This window comes from Gobius niger (assembly GCF_951799975.1).
Source record: "Gobius niger genome assembly, chromosome: 10".
NCBI lineage: Eukaryota > Metazoa > Chordata > Actinopteri > Gobiiformes > Gobiidae > Gobius > Gobius niger.
In genome coordinates this window covers 19364740-19383173 of record NC_136861.1, presented here as the reverse complement: position 1 = coordinate 19383173, position 18434 = coordinate 19364740, and the positions used below count along the sequence as shown (strand labels likewise).

The following is an 18434-nucleotide window of genomic DNA, read 5'->3' as shown; positions in this document are numbered from 1 at the left end:
CCCCGCCTTCTTTTACATATGCAAATTAGTATCAATACTTTTTGCCCAATATCGATACTTCAAAAGTAGCCATTTGGTATCGATATATCGATCCTTTGGTATCGATCCGCCTATCCCACTTGTGAATGGATAAATATCAATGACTACCAAGGGCGTAGGTTTGTTGCGACTAACCAAACCTACGCCTGCGCAAACTTACGCCCATGATCCACTGTATAAACGCTGTCACTTCCCACATTTGTGGTGCAATCCCTGATCTGAGGAAGATCTCAATAAATACAGTCATTTTGGAGTAAGTGTGCAGGAAGAAACAAATATAAGCATTACTTTACATGATGCAACATGGGTCTTGAAGACACTTTTTTATGTATTTGATTTACTAATTGTTCAGTTGAGCAGACTAATGTAAGCAAATCTGCATCAGTTTTACTTCTTCAAATTGTGAAACAGATGAAGAGGAAGTCACTTGTTTTGGCCACTGTTTGTGCTGTTCAAACCATTATCTTCTGCCAAACGAGCAAATGCAGCACGGAAACAGCATATCTTCATTTTGGTGAGTGACCGTTTCCTATTTAAATGTTATATAGCCTACTTCACACAAATAATAGATAAAGTGGGTTTAGGAGGTATATTATTCTCGATTTATTTTGTTGTATGATTCTGAGACTGACATTTTAATAACATTTTTCCTAAAGAAAATGACACGCAGACGATATAGAGGTTGTACCTTTGGCCATAAGGACAGTTAATGTCATTTACTGCAAACCTAAACTTTTGTCAATGTTCAAAACAACATAATGTTTGAGAGCAATAGAATGAGTTTATAAAGTTGTCGTACATGGACTCTCAAACTGTGATGCGTGGCCTTCTTCAGACGGTTTTCAGGATAATCTACACTTTTAGACTTTATTCATGTTAGTTACATATAATTTAATTTACTTAAGAAAATTATTTAAGAGAGGTGTTTTTTTCTGGGCACCTGGAAGGTTGTGAGGTGGTCAGGTCAAGTCAGGTCACCACACATTTTTTTTGTCAGGCTCTCCTGTTTAAAAATAAATCAACCTTGTTTAAATCTGCTCTGTGTATTGTAGAATGTTTACCAATTGACTGTGCATAACTTCAAATCATAGCAACACTGCCCGAGAAGTGACGTCCTGTTTCGATCCAGCACGCCAAAATAAAAGCACCATCTTATTCATTAGTTTAGCAGTTCATTAGTTCAACTTTCTTTCTACCTTACTATAAACAGACACAACACTTAAAATGTGTGTATGTAATTATATTCTTCTAATGTTGCAAGTACCGGCTGAACTAATCAATCAAGACGTGCTGGATCGAAACAGGAAGTCACTTCTTGGGCGGCGTTGTTATGATTTGAAGTTATGCACAGTCAATTGGGGACAAAATGTTAAGTATATTTTATTTTAAAGTGCTAGATAATAAAAAATAATACGAAAAACAGCACATAAACCTGCCTGAACTCTGAACCCATTTTACTACTTTGCAGATTCTTGGAACCGCGACCAAGTGCCCACACTCAAGATGAAGCCTGACATTCGTGATTGCGAGAAATTTCAAATCCACCTGCTGCCTTCACTGTACAGCACTGAGTTTGTCATTGCTCTAGTCGGGAATTCCTTCGCCCTGTATCTCTTTTTGACTAAAGAGAGGAGAAACTGGCACTCTGGGATCATCCTGTCCTGCAACTTGGCCATCAGTGACCTGCTCTACATCCTGACCCTGCCTTTGCTCATCGTCTATTATGCCCTGCAGAAACACTGGATATTTGGAAATGCTGCTTGCAAAATTGAACGTTTCCTTTTCAACTGCAACCTGTATGCCAGCATCTTCTTCATCACGGCCATAAGCGTCAACCGCTGTGTGGCTTTGAAATACCCCTTTTTTAGCCGAACGCATCTGAGGCCCAAACAAGCAAAGATCACCAGTGTCATCATCTGGATCCTGGTTGGGGTCATTTCAAGTCCGGTGTTGCATTTTGCCTCAACCTGCCCTGATATGAGCAGCAATAAAACGGTGTGTGTCTCTCATTGTAACCAGCATAATACAGAGTGGTCACATTTTAATTACAAAATGTTCCTGTCTGTGTTTGGGTGTGTTGTCCCCTTTTTAATCACCTTTGCCTCATATTCTGTAGTGATTCAAGTCGCTTGGAAAAGCATAAGCATAACAGTGCTTGAAAAACGCAAAGTTGCTTTGTTGGTGATCTCGGTTGTTGTGTTGTATGCCATTTCCTTCTTGCCCTACCATGTTTTTCTTATGATCCATTTCTACCAAAAAATAAAGAAGCAAGTGAGCTGCCCACTGTTCAGAACGTACCAAATTACAAAAGGACTGGCGACTCTGAATATGTGCATTCACCCACTTCTGTTCATGGCAGTGGTCGACAGTATTAGAGTGGCTTGTTGTGGGGAAAACAGAGAGGATAAAACACAAGAAATTCAATGAAGTAAAAGTGTATGTCTGTGTTTTCTTTTGGTGACATTGTATTTTGTATTGTTTCACCTTTTATTAACGCGTTGCTTGATTAAATGTATGTTTCTTTATTTGAAAAGCATTATTAGTGGTTTCATATGTCATATTGGAAAAAGTATGTCACAAGTATGTTTAAAAAATATTCTTATCTGAACCATAGATCTTTTTGAAGACCTTAAGCACAACAAACCCATCTTTTCATATATTTTTTGATTGCAATATTTAATTTAAAAAGGCAATACAAATGACTGCTAAAAAGGTCTAAAATAAAATAAATAATACTACTGCAGGATGATAATTATAGATCAGTTCATATATACAAACAATTTTCACATACAGTAGCTTTAACTATGTACTGCACAGAAGGCAAATGCAAAACAATATTTCCACACATGGATCATAGATAATTTTAAGACATTTTATTGATTCACATAAATGTTTAGGGAATCCCCCCATCTAAGTTTTTTTTTTGTTTCCTATTGGCAACGCTGTGGGCTAATGGGGAAAAAATGTTCAAAAGCTCCCGCACACATTCTCACTCTTTTAGACATTTATTACTGCAATCAGGCTCTATAACATCTACAAAACATTTTATAGAAAATTATGAATTTACATAATGTTTAAATAGTGAATATTTTGGGTTACATTTTGTTGAAATATTGATGATTGATTAAACCAAAGGCCAGAAATGAATAACGATTATTTTAAAATGCTTTTGTTTCAGATTGAGCTTTTCAATCCGGAATGTTTTGTCTTGCTGGCAAAGGTATAATGAAATATGTAATACAGCATGATTTTCTCTTTAGCAATAAAAGTCAACAGACTTTTATTGTGAAGTGAACATGTCGGAAGTATGTGTTGTCGACTTCCGGTGTACGTCCCTTTTCGCGGCTCCGCGCTCTCGAGGCTAAGCTAGCTTCCAGGATGCCGTCTAATGAATACGACGAGTGAGTGTTTATTATTCCAATTGTGTCATTTTTGGTGGATCATTGTCATTGCTTGAACCTACACTTTCATTTTTTACAGCTCCAAGCCCAGCTGGGCGGACCAGGTCGAGGAGGAGGGCGATGAAGGTAAAGAGCTAGCCGCGGTTAGCTCGCCTTTAGGCCAGCTGTTTAGTTCTCTATCCACGTGTTTTTTAATCTGTGTATTTATTCATTCACTGTCTCTTCACTGATGATTATGTCATGATACTGTAGCTATAAATATTATGTAAAGATCCACGTTCATTCAGGAACGTAATTAAAATGTAAGGGAAACATTGTTTGGTGGGGCTGGACGTTGATGAAATAGACAGTCTGCGGCATAATTCAGGATTAGGACAAGTGGTCTGTGGACACATCTACTCCTCATGTTTGTTTACTAGACGTTAACTAGTCAAATAAGTCTCTGATCAAACTTTTGTATTATAAACGTGTATTCTTGTGACAGGTACACTTCCTTCTCCAAAGGAAACCATTAAAGGAAATATTAAAACAGTGACTGAATATAAAATAGAGGATGGAAAGAAGTTTAAGGTAAATTGCGCAGTCACTTTGTACATCTGAAGAGTAAAATATACACTTGGTTTCTCTATGACTCAACTTTTGTGTTATTGTTCTTCAATAGATCGTGCGAACTTTCAAGATTGAGAACAGGAAGGCCTCCAAGGCTGTGGCCAGGAGAAAGGTTTGTTTGTTTGAAGGTGAAGATTCAACAAGATCAACGTTGCACTGCATAATTTACTCTCTATCTTTCGTAGAACTGGAAGAAGTTTGGCAATTCTGAGTTTGATGCCCCAGGTCCTAATGTTGCCACCACCACAGTCAGCGATGATGTTTTTATGACTTTTGTTTCCAGCAAAGAGGTAAGAGGGTGATCTTTTGTGTTTTGCGCCCATTTAGGATTATTTATATCACATTGTGTTGTGTAGGATTTGAATTCCCAAGACCAAGATGAAGATCCCATGAACAAACTGAAAGGACAGAAGATTGTGTCCTGTCGTATCTGTAAAGGCGACCACTGGACCACACGATGTCCCTACAAAGATACTCTGGGCCCAATGCAGAAGGAGCTGGCCGAACAGCTCGGGCTTTCCACTGGAGACAAGGAAAAACCTGCTGGCTCTGGTATAGATGAGTTTATGTGCCGCATTATTTGTTTGTTTCCTTACTTACTCCTAATTTGTTGGATTGATTCGTTTAGCTGAACCAGAGCCTGCACAACCTGCTCAAAGCAAGACTGGTAAATACGTTCCTCCGAGTCTTCGGGATGGAGGAACCAGGAGAGGAGAGTCCATGCAGCCGAACCGCAGAGGTGGGTGTTCATTCACTTCGACATAATTCTTACAGTATTGATTGATTGATAATGACACTGTATGTTTTCCCTTTGAAGCTGATGATAATGCCACTATCCGCGTGACCAATTTGTCTGAAGACACTCGTGAGACTGATCTACAGGAGCTGTTCAGACCCTTTGGCTCCATCTCCAGGATCTATTTGGCCAAGGACAAGAATACAGGGCAGTCCAAGGTCTGTCAGTCAGTGCATGTGGTGGTGAATGTCAAATACCATTGTGTCCACGATGTTTTAAATTCACTCCAATGTGTTGTGCTCCAGGGCTTTGCCTTTATTAGTTTTCATCGCAGAGAGGACGCTGCTAGAGCCATCGCTGGAGTGTCAGGATTTGGATATGACCATCTTATTCTCAATGTTGAATGGGCCAAGTGAGTGCTTTCAATCCACAATGTACATTTACAAACAAACATTTCACTAACAATCTTTTTTTCTTCTTTCAGACCTTCAAACAATTGAATTCATTGAATTGTTCTGGAATACATTTTATTTAGGAAAAATTAAACTTCGACCTAAAATAAAGAAAATGTCTGTCTTCTGTATCAAAATCTCATTCAGGGTTTGCGCAGCAATTTTAGAAATTACAAAAAAAAGTATTTTCCTCAGAAAGGATCCATTTGGGACAGGTCTAAAAAATACTAGCTATATTATTATATTAGCAATAATGTACAGAAACCCGCAACATTAGTGCCAGTGTCATTTTATCTGGATCATTGCTTTAGACCTTGTGCTATATTAAAGATGCATTATGGAACTTATGTGAAAATAACTTCTTAATTTACATTATTTGACCTTTATTTTCCATCACATTGACCTCTAAAAATTGATCTGGGAGAATTAGTTTTCACTGCTCTTATCTGAAGGACTGCCTCATCTGAAAACCAACTAAACAATTGGTCCTAGAGTGTAGAGGCCACTGAGATAAGTAAAAAGAAAGGCATGCTGACCTCCCATACAGCCACTGGCTCACAAAAAGGTTTTTCTTTCCCCGCACCAAAAGTTCCATGATAAAGTTAAAAAAAGATTAAAAATCTTTCATTTTTGACCAGATCCTTTATCCAAAAAACAATCTGGGCCCTATTAGAAAGGGCCTTAAAGGGACGAGATTCAAGTTGGTAATTTTTACACTCACTGCCACCTCAGGTCTTAGGCGTATCTTCAGGTTTTATATTAAGCTCGTGCATGACGGCACTTCGGACCCGTATTGAATTATCACCTTGAGTGACAGTGCAGGATTTTAAAGGCAGTTGTGAACAGGCCTGGGCTCATTCTACACATTAGGACATTGCTGGAACATGTAGGGCGAGGAAAATACCTTAAAACTCTGTCCCTTTAATGTTTCAATAACTTGCTGTAATTGTGTAGATCAGATGTTGGTTTAGCCCTAGGCCACTGAGAGCCAACCTGACCAGCAGTTTGAGGAAAACCAATGCAGACACATGGCGCACATGCAAATTCCACACAGAAAGGCCCTGTCCAGGAAATCAAGCCTGGGTCCTATGGATAGAGCAATAGCCACTCAGCCACTGTGCTGCTAAAGACATTGCAATGCAAGAAAAAAAAAAAATATGAGGGTGAAGGGATAAAATGAATGTACAGGAAGAATTGCACCTTTCTGGGCATTAGACAGATAAATTTAACTACTTTCCATTTTCTCTGGGCTAAATGAGTCGGATCATTTACATAAGCCCATCATTCAAACTTTAATGTGTAGTTTGGCTCAAAATGCCAAGAATTAGAATGAAGACACTTTTTTTTTTTTTAGAAACAATTTCCATAGGAGCTTTAATTGAAATATTACACATATAAAAACTACATACAATTCATTCCACTTTATGCGAACAATTCATAACATGATTAAAAGCACATTTAAAACGCATGGAACGATACAGCACATTGAAACACCAGCTGAGATAAAACAATGGCAGTATTAAAATGAACGGATTTAAGTCCTGAACATGGAGACTAATCAGAGGCCTCCATCTTTTCTTGTTTGATGTTTTCTGTCAAGAGGAAACACATGTTAGGTTTGTTGAATGAATATTCACTAGGACAAAGATTACAACTCACCTGATCCTTGCTCCTCCTTCATTTTCTCCAGAATGCACTTTTTGATCTCCAAACCTATGGCTTTGCTGAGTGGAGGAGGCACAGCATTTCCAACCTGTGTAATGGATTATTTAGTGATTTATTTTTTCCGTGCCAAGTAAAATTAAACGCACCATTTCTTTAACAATTACCTGTCTGTGTTTATCCAGGATATTTCCGAAGAAGCGATAAGTGTCAGGGAATCCTTGAGATCGCGCGCACTCCCTAACGCTAACCACTCTGTGCTGCTCGGCGTGCAGCACGCGGCCCTATGACAACACACGTTTGTTAACACTGTACATCTCATACGTAACGGATAATGCACAACGAGGTGTCCAGATATTACTGATAATGGACACCTCGGAGTGCATTATCCCGCTTATACCATGGTCCCGCCAACTGAACCTGTTCATTGGGGCCTGTTTGCTTATTTTTTGTTTGAGTTATTTCACTTTTTAAATCAGTTTTACCTGAAAGTAGTTCCAGCTCAGTCGTTTATCGTTACTAAGGAAACAGCTGATGCCAGGCTAGGTGTACATTATCACTTTTTAATGGACACCTTCCAGCCAATCAGAATCCAGTATTCACCCAGACCATGGTATAAAATCTTAAACATTAATGATCAAAGGTTTTCAAATAACACAAGATAATCAGGATCTACCTGCTTGCCCATGGGCTCAGGATTGGTTACAGTTGTACTGAAGAAACCGTCCCATTCCAGTCGGCCGTACAGTCCTGCCCAGTGGTTGTGGCGGTTCCCGGTGTGAGGCAGACACCATGGGATCAGTGTGTTGAACTGCCTGTCTGCCGGGTCACATGGCTTGCCTAAAGAAGTATGGTTTAGTCTTTGACAGTGTATGAAATGGACACCTCATTTGAACATCCGAAATAGCGTTTACCTCCAGCACAGGTGCACACCCCTCGCAGGGCCCCGGTGCCGCTGCGTCCGTTCTTTTTGTCGGCGTGCGTGTAGCGCAGCTTCCTGGTCATCGTGCCATCTTTCAGACGCACTTCGAGATTGGGCAGGTCTCTCCAGTCCGAGCCAGGAGCCAGAGGGATGTGTCGCATTCGTCCTTCCACCAGAGCACTCATGTCCTGGAAACAAACACGATGTCAAAATTAAAGTCACATTGAAATCATTGAGTTTATCATCAGGAGAATGTGTATTAAAACCCATGAACCTTGCAGATGTGATCTCGGAGGATGGGCTGGTACTGTGTGCCTCTGATCTGCCTCTGGAACCAGGACTGAGGCTCTCCGTTGTAGGAGATTTCCAACGCAGACGCACCATTTCGTATCTCTGGCAGGTCTGACATAGTGTCTCTTACAGTGATGGTTCTGTAGATTCCACCATTGCCTCTGTAGGAAAAAGGAAAAAAGAAAATCTGAAATGTGACTGTAATGATGGGATTCGTGACTTTTCATGGGAGGCTGGCTTATAGATGCCATAGATTTGTTTTAGTTGTTTTAGTTTAGTTTGAGAGAAGTTTGTAGCAAAGTTATCTTACTGCTATAAAAAACGTTTAAAAAAAAGGAGCATATTTGGGTCATGCTGGTCACAGACGAGTTGGATTTACCTTGTGACATTGCTGACGTATTTCTTCTCATCCACCTGCACACTCAGAGAACATGCTCTGGGTGCAAACACATGCAGTGGCTCTGGGTAGCGAGGAAGCTTCTCTCCAGGGGCCGCTGCCAAAATAATGGCCCTTCTGCGAGTCTGGGCAACACCATACTGGCCAGCCTGAAAATAAAACACACGTATTAGATGACAGAAAGCAAACTAGGAAACAATGCTTTATTTGGCTGAAGAAAAACTAACCTGCAGAACTCCAAACGTGCACTGGTAGCCCATTTGTACAAGACACCGCAGAGTCAGTTTAAGCACCATGGAGCTTTTGAATGAGACAAAGTTTCTGACGTTCTCAAGTAGGAAAAAACGGGGTCTGTAGTAATCGCAGTAGCTAAAAAACAAAAAGCAGTTAGCACCAAAATATCAGTCAAGTCATTTGCGCAGCACATTATACCTCAGATAAGAGACAACAAGAGAGTTCTTGAATTTGGAGTAAGTGCGAGAGTTGAAGCGGTTCATTCCACTGAAGCCTTGGCATGGAGGCCCGCCGCAGAGCATCTCCACGTCTCCCTTCTGGGGCAGCCTCTGTCCCAGAGAGTTGGTCTTCTCTCCGGACATGACCAGCTTCAGTAAAACGTTGCAGTCCTCCGTAAACACTGTGGTGCCAGGGTTATTCAGCCTGAAGGCCTGAGCCGCTGGTTCCCACATCTCTATGGCCCAAAGAGTCTCAGAGATTTCTGCAGCGAGAAGAGTACACGGGTTTAAGGGCAGCGCAAATAATCACAAGACTGCAATCATTTCGGCAGTACAACAGCCTCCATCTCCATCTAGCCCTGAGCTTAAACCTACAAAGCCGTTAGTTTAGACCTCAAACATTTTCTGAAACTTCACTGAACCGAATCTAAATGCACAACTTAAATTGCCATTGTGTTTTAATTCAAAATAACCGCCGCAGTGTTTGAGGACCAATTGAAAGCACAATTCATTGAAATCCATTCACCTGCTTGATGGAATCCTTCAGACAGGCCACCACATCCAGAGAAGACGTCCAGGGTGCGATATTTGGGCGGTTTAACTTGCTGCGACTCATTTGGAGATTCCTGTGCTTCTTGTGCAGCCGCTGCCTTCCCTTTGCCTTTACCTGGAAGCACAGAGTCAAGAGGAAAATGTTATTACAGTTTCAAAGCGAAGCACTACTTCCCTTTATGCTCTTCTTTACCTTTTCCTTTGCCCTTTCCTTTGCCCTTATTGACAGCAGAGCGGGCATGGTTGGGTGGGTCTTCAAAGCTTTTTGTTTTTGCATTATAGGCCTGGGAAACAAAACAAAAAACAGGATTGACATAATTTTTACATTTCAACACATACTTTTATTAGAGCAGGCTAAGAAAATGATGCCCAATCTAAAAGGTAGTTCTTTACCTCCAGGAAGTAGAAGCGGTTGGGCCCTCCGCTGGAGTACTCCTGCACTGACTCGGTGAGGTCCTCTCCGTACTCAACCTGGCAGCGACAGAGCACCTCCGCCATGCTGACGGTCACCTCCTCATCACTCCAGTACAGCTGGTTAATGTCTGTGTGGTAACTGCCTTTCACCCCTTTGTGAGTGTTCTCAGGCCTGGAGAGAGAGACCACATTTATTAGTGTTGGTTTTCCCATTGGACCTCGCGCTCTCATTTTGACCTCACAAGCATGAAGTACATTAAAAATATTTAAGAGCCATCACCTGTACAACTTGTAGAGTCTCAGCTTCACCTCTGTAGAGTCTGGTTTGCCGTTGCTGCGCCTGTGACAGAAGATCTCCTTGATGCGCCCGATGCGGAAAGGCTGCGGCGCATCCTGGTTTGAGCCCTTGATGTAATCCGAAGACTTCCGGTAATACTCCGGATACAGATCTTCATCCACATCCTCCTTTCTGTGGGAGCGCTTCACTGGACTGGCTGGTTTAACACTACACAATGAAAACGTGCAGAATAATAGGTTAAATTTAGTAAAAAAACACAAGACCTGTCAACATCTTTTACTTATCCTACCTGAAGCTGAAAGCATCTGGTGGCAGGTAAACGCTGTCTCCTACTTTGAACTGCTCTCCTTTATAGCAGGCCAGAGCGTACAGGGCTTTCGCATCATTATCTTCATTTGCCAAAGGTTCAAATGCACGGGGTGTTGCTTGCTCCTCCTTCTCGTTGTTCCTAACACAGCTACTGCAGAACCTGACACCAAACAAAGTATTTGATAAACATAAACATGTACTTTGCTTGTCATTTATACTTCTGAATTTCTAATCTTTCTTACTTGAACTTTGTGTCTTCTGAAGGGAGGGTCTTTGGAGGCGTTTCGAAGCGGGCGAAGTCTGTGTCGTACCAAAACTGGTAAAAGAAACTCTTGCCGTCATCCTCAACCACTTTCAGGTCCATCTCCATCCCACCCTGTAACAAAGAGAAATCTGCTTAATCATGATGAGGGGGAAAGAGTACACTAGATACAGAGGTGCAAGGTTTACCTCCATGAACCAGTTTTCAGATGGAGCCTTGTACATGACGCTGACTTTTTCTTGGATGTAACTGAGCTGCATGTCCTCACAATCGTCCACAATGACCAGCTCAAGAGGGTCAGAGGACTCTCCAAGTACGGTGTTGGTCCCACGATAAAACCAGTGTGCGTGGAACATCTTCTCACCGCTTGCCTCCCAGAGAGAAGTGATCCTGGAGAGACCATGGCAGCTGCATTAATGAACTCTCACAGTAACAGGAGATCAATTGAAGGCCTTACCTGGCCAGATACTGAGGGGTTGACGGGTCCTCTGACAAAACAGAAACGCAGTCTCCCACCTCAAGTTCCTCGTCATTTACACAGACCTTTCTGTAATAATGCTTCTTTCCTTCCACCTAAAAATGTACAAATGAGAAATGTAAATATTAATGAAAGATCCATCAAAAAGGCACTCATTACTTAAGCCACTAGGAGTGCAAATGTATCTTAGCGCAAACCTGGATAGGTTCACCAATCCAAGAGAGTTTGGACTGGCTCTGCTTCTTCCTCTTCATTGGAGGAGCCTTTTTGGTTTTCACCACAGGAGCATCTTCCTCTTCAATGTTTTCATCATCCTCTGCTTCTTTTACAGCAAGGTTAGGGCACCTAAACGATCCATTGAGAATTAAAATGACAGCCACTTGCTGTGATCAAACATCCTGCTGCAAGTTAAAGGCAGTAACATGCCTTCTCTGCTTGCAGGCCTGCTTGCTCTTGCCACTTCCTCCAAATTTGATCATGTCTTTACAGGCGCTACACTTTCCACAATCAGAAGACTGGCACACCTGAAAACACGCCGAAATCCAGGTGTTAAAACAGAACTGATTAAGGACAGTGTCATTTACAAAGATATGTATAGTTCCCAACCTCACAGACTCCACAGCGCTGTCGTTTGACTGGACCATTCTCTTTATCAATCTGATCGATCTGGTCAGAGAAGAAAGTGTCGAAGATGTCGTACACAAGCTTAGTTGTAGTCGCTTTAGTTGGACCTTTACTGTCCTTCTCAATCTTTGTAGGATGTCGAATTGCTTGTCTTCGTGCAGCTCTCCTGATTTAAAAAAACACAAATCATCACGTTGTATTCAGCAAATGGAGCCGAGAAGCCAGTGGATGTCATCACATTGGGCCATGCAAAAAGAAATGAGAACCAAAGCAAACAAAAGAAGCAGTAAATAATCTTATCACAAATCATGAAATGTGCTGCACTTGGATGCACAGGCCAAAACCATGTTTCATGTAAAATACTGTGGAATAAGACATGGGTCATGACTACACAAAGTACAGCATGTATAAAAGTAGTAAATATGTTGTATGAAACGTTTTTAGTTCCGGGAGTCACAATACAAACACTATAGGCGGATGCAACAGGGCCCACCTACCAGTACAGCAGCATGCTGCATAGAGAAATGTAGAAAGAATATTAGAAGAGAAGCAGACTAAGCAAGAAACCCTCCACGTTTAGTCAAGCGTAAACCTCAATACGCAGGTTCTCAAATTACAAACAATGTTAAAAGACCAACCTTTTTCCTAAAGTGACTCCAGCGAGTTTGATGAGGTCCCTCATGCAGGGAGTGACGATGATTGGCTGTTCGTCCGAGTCTCCAGCCTCGTCGTAGCTCTCTACCTGCTCCACCACAAACTGAGCATGACGCAGCAGCGTGTCCTCAGTGAAGCGTGTGAAGTTGAGCCCCACAGGAGGCACGGTCGTCTGGAGTACACATTCATTTGTAAGAACATACTATGAAAGATTTAAACTACATTCCTCACAGGAAAACGCTCACCTCAATCTTGTTGAGAAGGTCCTCATAACTGGTGTCAGGATTTTTCTGGAGGAACTCGACCACAATCTTGCTCATGTAGATTTTCTCTTGCATCACAGCAAAGATTGGGCCGTACTCCTCGCTGGGATGCATCAGGATGTAATCCGCAAAAGCTAGATTTAAGATATTAGAAGTTTATACATATTAGATACCATGGTGATCATATTTACTAAATGGACCTTTGTATTGAATACCTGTAGTGAAACCAATAAGTGCTTTCTCTCCCCCATCAAAGCCGGTGATCCACCAAGAATTGATTGGTCCAAGTTTTTTGGCAGGAACACCACCTGAAGATCGGAGCAGCCATAATTTAATATTTCATTGTAATTATACTTTAAAGTTCAAGCAATGGATTTTCTAACCGTCCATGCATGGGTTGTCATCATAGATGGGTTTGACCACACAGCTGAAGTAGAGCTCCACATTCTTCTCAATTAATCCAGAATCAAAGGGGCAAAGGTGACCGCGCTTGTCATACACACTACATGGAAACACAGTTTATAGATAAGTGTTGATACAACCCAATTTTAGTTTTCCCTCCCCCCTAGAGAGCTTCCTCATGGCCGCTTTTGGTGACCACCACACCCAGCAGACACCTGTATCTGAGTCATGAATCCAATTCATTTCCTTAAAAAAGATTGAAATGACCACCTGGATGACCGAGAGTCTACACAGGCTTTTTTATTTTATTTTATATATTTGTTTGTTCGGGACCGTACATGCACGAGTTCCATGGGTGTTCATTAACATGCAAACACGCCACAACACATTGCATCCTGGCCTATTTTACATGTTTTTAGTGGCAGGGGGAATCTTACACAGACATGGGACGACAAACTCCACACAGAAAGGCCGGTCTGGTGCGGGACCTTCTAACTGCCAAGCACAAGCGCTAACCGCTGCACCACGTCTTATCAAATATTTTGTGCCAAAAACAAACCTGAAATTTGTGATTTTGTGCTGTGGCAGATCATCGTAGCTTTCAAACCCATCTTCATTTGAATCAAACAGAGAAAGGCGCTCGTCTGTCAACATTTCAGGTTCATCCAGCTGAAATGAGACACGTTTCTTAAATCACTGAGCATTTGACAAAGTAAACAAAACAAATAAAAAGTTAACACTTACAGCATTGTCTGGATCTCCTTGAAAGAATTTCAGATCTGGGTCATCCAAGTATTGTCTACAGTCTGTGCACTTTGGAGGCGGTGCCTGTGAGAAAATGCCAAGCTCAATAAAAATTGCATTGTCACTTTCTATTTGTCAACAAAAATCTAATCTTAAACTACCTTTGCAGTGGCAACGGAGTTAGTGACGTCAGTTTTTGATTCTTGGATTGGTCTAAATTCACAAAATCATTATTTGTACAAAGTTCAAAGTCACGTTTTGTTGTTTATCAAACACTACTCACTTTTGATCAGCATCCACTTTGAGCCTTTTCTCCTCACGGACCTAAAATGTAATTATTATTATTATTATTAAAATATGAATGACTAATTAGTCAAATATAGCAGATATCACACATGTGAATTACGAAATATACCTTAACTTCTTCAACATCATCATCTTCCTTTACATCTTCGTGTCCATTTCCACTTCCATTGGTGGCTTCAGCTTCATTGTTCAAGTCCTCAGACTTGCGTTTTTGCCTGAATTAAGACCCCAAAATGTAAATAAGTGAAACACAGGCTTATTTTTCTTTTTGACTTTACTTACACTTTAGAGAACATGGACATTATGGTTGGTTGTTTTCCACCATTTCTTGTCACCCTAGAACTTGCTGGAGACTCTAAAAATGCAAAATCAGATGATCATAAATGGGTAAACAATAAATAAATAAATAAATAAATAAATAAATAAATATAATATAATAATAATAATAATAGCTTCTCTGTAAAATCTGTTGAGATGAATTACTAACTTTTTGAGTCAGAGTTTGCCTTGCTCTTGCGGCCACCCTTTCCTTTCTGAGCTCCGGGAGATTTGACAGATTCAGATTCATCTTCCATAATCACATCACCATTGTCTTCATTTTTATGAGAACCATTAGTTAGGCCATTTGAGCTTCCATTTTGCTCCAAACCTTCAGCATGAGAGCCATTTTCAACAGAAAGCTTCTTTCCCAACACAGCTTTAACTTTGGAGATGTACGCCTCCTAAAAAAGGCACATAAAATTAAGGGAAAAGCATTGGACACAAAAAAAAAGCACACCCTCAAGAAGACGGAGACAAACCATTGAGATCTCTGAGCTGGTCATTTTGTCCTTCAGGGTCTTGAGATGATCCTGGGTGCTGGAGTCCAGAAAGTCCTGCAACAAACTGAGCTTCTCCTTCACCTGATCCTACAAGCAAATTGAACAGGTCACTTATGATGGAGCTGAGAAATTGACCGCTTTGTTTATTAGACTTTGGCCACTTTATGAAAATGCATATATTGTCAACAAATGGCCAAATGTGTGAATAAATAGGCAGTGGAAGGAAAACCTCTGAAAAGTTATTTGTGTTCTTTTGAACTGCGTTTGTTAAAGACGTGTGTAAGGGATCTTCACCAACCTCATCTGAAACTCCATCTTCATCCAGCACCTGTAGCCTGCGGACAAAGAGTAGTCACATAAATGTTGATGTGAATAAGGCAGTGTAGCAATGAGACAACACAATGCATCCATTCTGTAGCTGAATCTTCCATTTAACGCGTGGGGCATGCCGCCAACGCACTGTAAACAAATCCAGACTTGAGTGGCGCCAAATCCACCATGCCGTTTTTACCTTTGACAGGCTACATGCTAACACAAGGGCTAACTCGACACCACTCATGAAATAAGCTAAAGCTAGCGCAGCAAGGCTATCAACAGCTAAAGACGTAGGTATTGGCCTTCAAACATCGGATGCGTATAACTAGTTCTTTTTAAACCTTTAGCAAACATTTAGTCATGAGGATGCATTAGATACAGCGCTTTATTTACATTCACAATATCATCGTTACCTTTCTCTGACATCCTCTGGCAGTGACAGGGAAGTGGTGGTTGGCATGGTAACAATTGCACAGAGACAAAGTATTAAAATGGCTTTAAAATGAGCTAAAACAAAGTTAAAATCCTGCGGCGCAGTTTCCACTCGCACAGAGCGCCTGGATGACTTTAGCCTGTGGTCTTTACAATGGATGCTATAAGCGCTCGGGCGCGGGCCGTCTTTTCCCGGGTGTTGTGGACCGTACCATTTTAGTACGGCGCGGGGAGGTCCCTACATACGCCACGCAAAACGCTAAATACTGTTTCAAAGTTGCTTGTTCAACATAAATCACACACGACCAGACAGCTAAATCTATACTCAGCATAGTTCATATTTTGTATATAACCACTTACGTACATGTTTAATGAAAAGGGCATAAACTAAAAACACCCCTTTAGTTTGCCGCTAATGCTCCAAGCGGAAGCAGTTCATTTGACAGCGTGGTGTTGGGTGTTTACATGGATGTAGAAGGGTGTTAACAACTGGACTAGCTTTCTGAATTAAATGGATTCATTTATTGAAGGCTATAGTTGTATTTTTTGAGTAGAGTAAGCATCCTTTTGTTCTCATGAGGCGAAACTGAGCAGCCTCCTTGTTTTATGTACGTTCACTGTTTGAACCTGATGCTTGTAAAACTCTTAAAATGTGACGTATCTTTCTTTGTCATTTTGAAAGACGGGGGGAAACACGTGCATACAACAATAGCATGTATTAATGTATTAAATAATAGCTGAATCTCTCACCGAAACAGATTTTCACAACTGGCTTCTTTGAGCAAAGGATGTGGTGCTAAATGACCACCACAAGAGGGCGCACTTGGCCGAAGGTCGAGGCGCAGGCGAAATCTGGCTCACTCTGACAACAACCTAAATAAACAGACGCCAGACTTGTTGTTGTCTTTATCATAGTTTAAATTAAATCTTCTTATGCATCCTTATAGTCTTATAGTTATAGTTAAAGTGATAGTCTGGAAGTCTACATGTATTACAAATTTTACTAAATGTTCAAAATCTACCACCTGGTCTTGCATTGTGATGTAAAGTATATATATTATAGAGATTGTTTAGGTTTTTTTGTGTGTGTACACTTTTAGGAAAAGCATAGAACGTATTTTATACAGTGATTTTATTGTAGATGGGATTTATAGATTGTAATTGTAATGCTTTATGTTCACACCTGTCCAGGGACTGCGGATGGAAAATAGCTGCTGAGCTAAATCTGGTACAAACCATCTCCTCTTGTAAAGACTAATGGTTCTGTACATTGTCCCTGTTTCAATAAAGAATGATAATAATAAGTAAGCAATAATACATATACATTATTTCTTGTAAAGTCCCTCCTTCCCGGATCTCTGCAACTAATCAGAGTCTAGTATCCTCCCATGTTGACCAATGAGTTGAGCTTTTCCTGTGAACCAGCCTGTCAGTCCAATCAGGAGGGAGGGGCTTGATTGTTTGCTTTTGACAATTCTGTTCCTGCGCTCTTCATTTTGCAAACTAAGAAGGGTTTTCTGGTTAAAGAGGGGAGGGATTTGACTGTTTACTTTCAAATTTCACTCTATCTCTCCCCACTTTGCAAACTTACAGACTATCACTTTAAGTTATGTGTTATATCTTCCATGTTGCACGATTGAACCGCAAAAAATCAAAGATACGAATATGTTCATGACAATAGCAATAAAACAATCCTGATTCTGACATAAATCACGCAATAATCCTACCACTTAAAGTTTAAATTTTACTAAATTGTATTAAACTTGCAATGTGACCCTGATATAAGGTTTTATGAAGAAATATTACCTCAATCAGTTCTAATTGTTTATAAACAAGCTCAGGTTTGTGAGCCTGATGTCACATCCTGCAGTGCTCTGGAGACTTGGCTGAGGTCCCAGCAACGCAGCCTCCTGGGGCTGATTCAGCCCTGTTCCCACCCAGGAATCCTGGATGTCTGACAGGAAATAGGCCCAACTTTCCCAAGGCCACTCGAACCCAGCCTATCCCCTCACCCCATGTCTCCCTCCGGGCCACAAGCATCTCTTGGGGCCTGTCTCAATGCTTATTTCGTACAAACTTTCTAAATAGACATTCAACCATACCACACTTTGATCTGAGCATTTTCCCACCATAGACCTGTCTAAATTAGCCTTACAGGGATTTAATATTTAAAAGCGCTGTAAGATGAGTGAACAATATGATTAATAGTGGGATTTGCATAGACGATTCCAGAATTTCATGTTGAAGCTGGTGTTTCTCTGACCTTGTTGAAGCATGTTTGGTTTTAGCGCTGCGTTTGGAAGACTTCTCAGACTGAGGCACAAAAGCGAGACATCTCTGGACCTGCAGCTGCCAGTACAGCTCACATCAGTTTTACACAGGAAAAAATGACACGACAAGTAAATGTTTCCGTTTATTTTATATAAAAAATGGGAATGTTATTAACATTATTCATGTACCTACATTAGTGTTTCAGATTGTACCGGTTTAACAAAGGCAGCGTGCTACTACATACAAGGCTATTGCACAAGACAATTTATACAATACAGTCACGCATCACTGTAAAATAGTACAAATACTCATTATTCATTTTAACAAA

The 18434-nt window shown here is 40.9% G+C and overlaps 3 protein-coding genes across 6 annotated transcripts; 2 read left to right on the top strand and 1 right to left on the bottom strand.

Annotated features, from left to right (window-relative positions):
- Positions 1-503: 503 nt before the first annotated feature.
- On the top strand, positions 504-2547 carry p2ry11 (purinergic receptor P2Y11). Of its 2 annotated transcripts, none has more exons than XM_079565043.1 (2): positions 504-553; positions 1508-2547. In XM_079565043.1, exon 2 carries the CDS (start codon positions 1543-1545, stop codon positions 2464-2466), a length of 924 nt encoding a protein of 307 aa, XP_079421169.1. In that variant the 5' UTR covers positions 504-553; positions 1508-1542; the 3' UTR covers positions 2467-2547. The 2 variants fall into 2 exon arrangements, with proteins under 2 accessions (XP_079421169.1, XP_079421170.1); XM_079565044.1 differs by lacking the exon at positions 504-553 and adding an exon at positions 975-994.
- A 787-nt stretch (positions 2548-3334) lies between these two features.
- eif3g (eukaryotic translation initiation factor 3, subunit G) lies at positions 3335-5326 on the top strand (the record flags this gene model as incomplete). Of its 2 annotated transcripts, XM_079564925.1 has the most annotated exons (10): positions 3335-3440; positions 3520-3566; positions 3925-4010; positions 4102-4161; positions 4235-4339; positions 4406-4601; positions 4678-4788; positions 4867-5003; positions 5091-5197; positions 5270-5326. In XM_079564925.1, the coding sequence occupies exons 1-10, from the start codon at positions 3418-3420 to the stop codon at positions 5283-5285; spliced, it is 888 nt and encodes a 295-aa protein (XP_079421051.1). In that variant the 5' UTR covers positions 3335-3417. The 2 variants fall into 2 exon arrangements, with proteins under 2 accessions (XP_079421051.1, XP_079421052.1); XM_079564926.1 differs by lacking the exon at positions 5270-5326 and having other exon boundaries at positions 5091-5201.
- A 1299-nt stretch (positions 5327-6625) lies between these two features.
- Positions 6626-16034, bottom strand: dnmt1 (DNA (cytosine-5-)-methyltransferase 1). Of its 2 annotated transcripts, XM_079564343.1 has the most exons (35): positions 15817-16034; positions 15387-15423; positions 15068-15175; positions 14755-14989; positions 14550-14622; positions 14377-14482; positions 14245-14285; positions 14123-14174; positions 13962-14045; positions 13777-13886; positions 13199-13317; positions 13031-13123; positions 12798-12949; positions 12537-12724; positions 12396-12410; positions 11881-12064; positions 11701-11798; positions 11472-11619; positions 11254-11369; positions 10985-11186; positions 10777-10910; positions 10515-10694; positions 10208-10432; positions 9907-10099; positions 9707-9797; positions 9488-9628; positions 8942-9224; positions 8737-8878; positions 8492-8658; positions 8096-8273; positions 7814-8009; positions 7576-7739; positions 7067-7183; positions 6897-6990; positions 6626-6829 (listed from the first exon to the last, which is right to left on the bottom strand). In XM_079564343.1, the coding sequence occupies exons 1-35, from the start codon at positions 15861-15863 to the stop codon at positions 6792-6794; spliced, it is 4551 nt and encodes a 1516-aa protein (XP_079420469.1). In that variant the 5' UTR covers positions 15864-16034; the 3' UTR covers positions 6626-6791. The 2 variants fall into 2 exon arrangements, with proteins under 2 accessions (XP_079420469.1, XP_079420470.1); XM_079564344.1 differs by lacking the exon at positions 12396-12410.
- Between the last annotated feature and the right edge of the window lie 2400 nt (positions 16035-18434).

Bases quoted from the DNA above. Each gene is read 5' to 3' on its own strand.
- p2ry11 (XM_079565043.1), top strand. From the start codon at position 1,543: ATGAAGCCTGACATTCGTGATTGCGAGAAATTTCAAATCCACCTGCTG.
- dnmt1 (XM_079564343.1), bottom strand. From the start codon at position 15,863: ATGCCAACCACCACTTCCCTGTCACTGCCAGAGGATGTCAGAGAAAG. The intron at 14,483-14,549 runs GTAAGTAAAGTC...GTCTTAATTCAG, and splicing joins ATGTCCATGTTCTCTAAAGT to GCAAAAACGCAAGTCTGAGG. The intron at 12,950-13,030 runs GTATTCAATACA...TCTTAAATCTAG, and splicing joins ACTTATTGGTTTCACTACAG to CTTTTGCGGATTACATCCTG.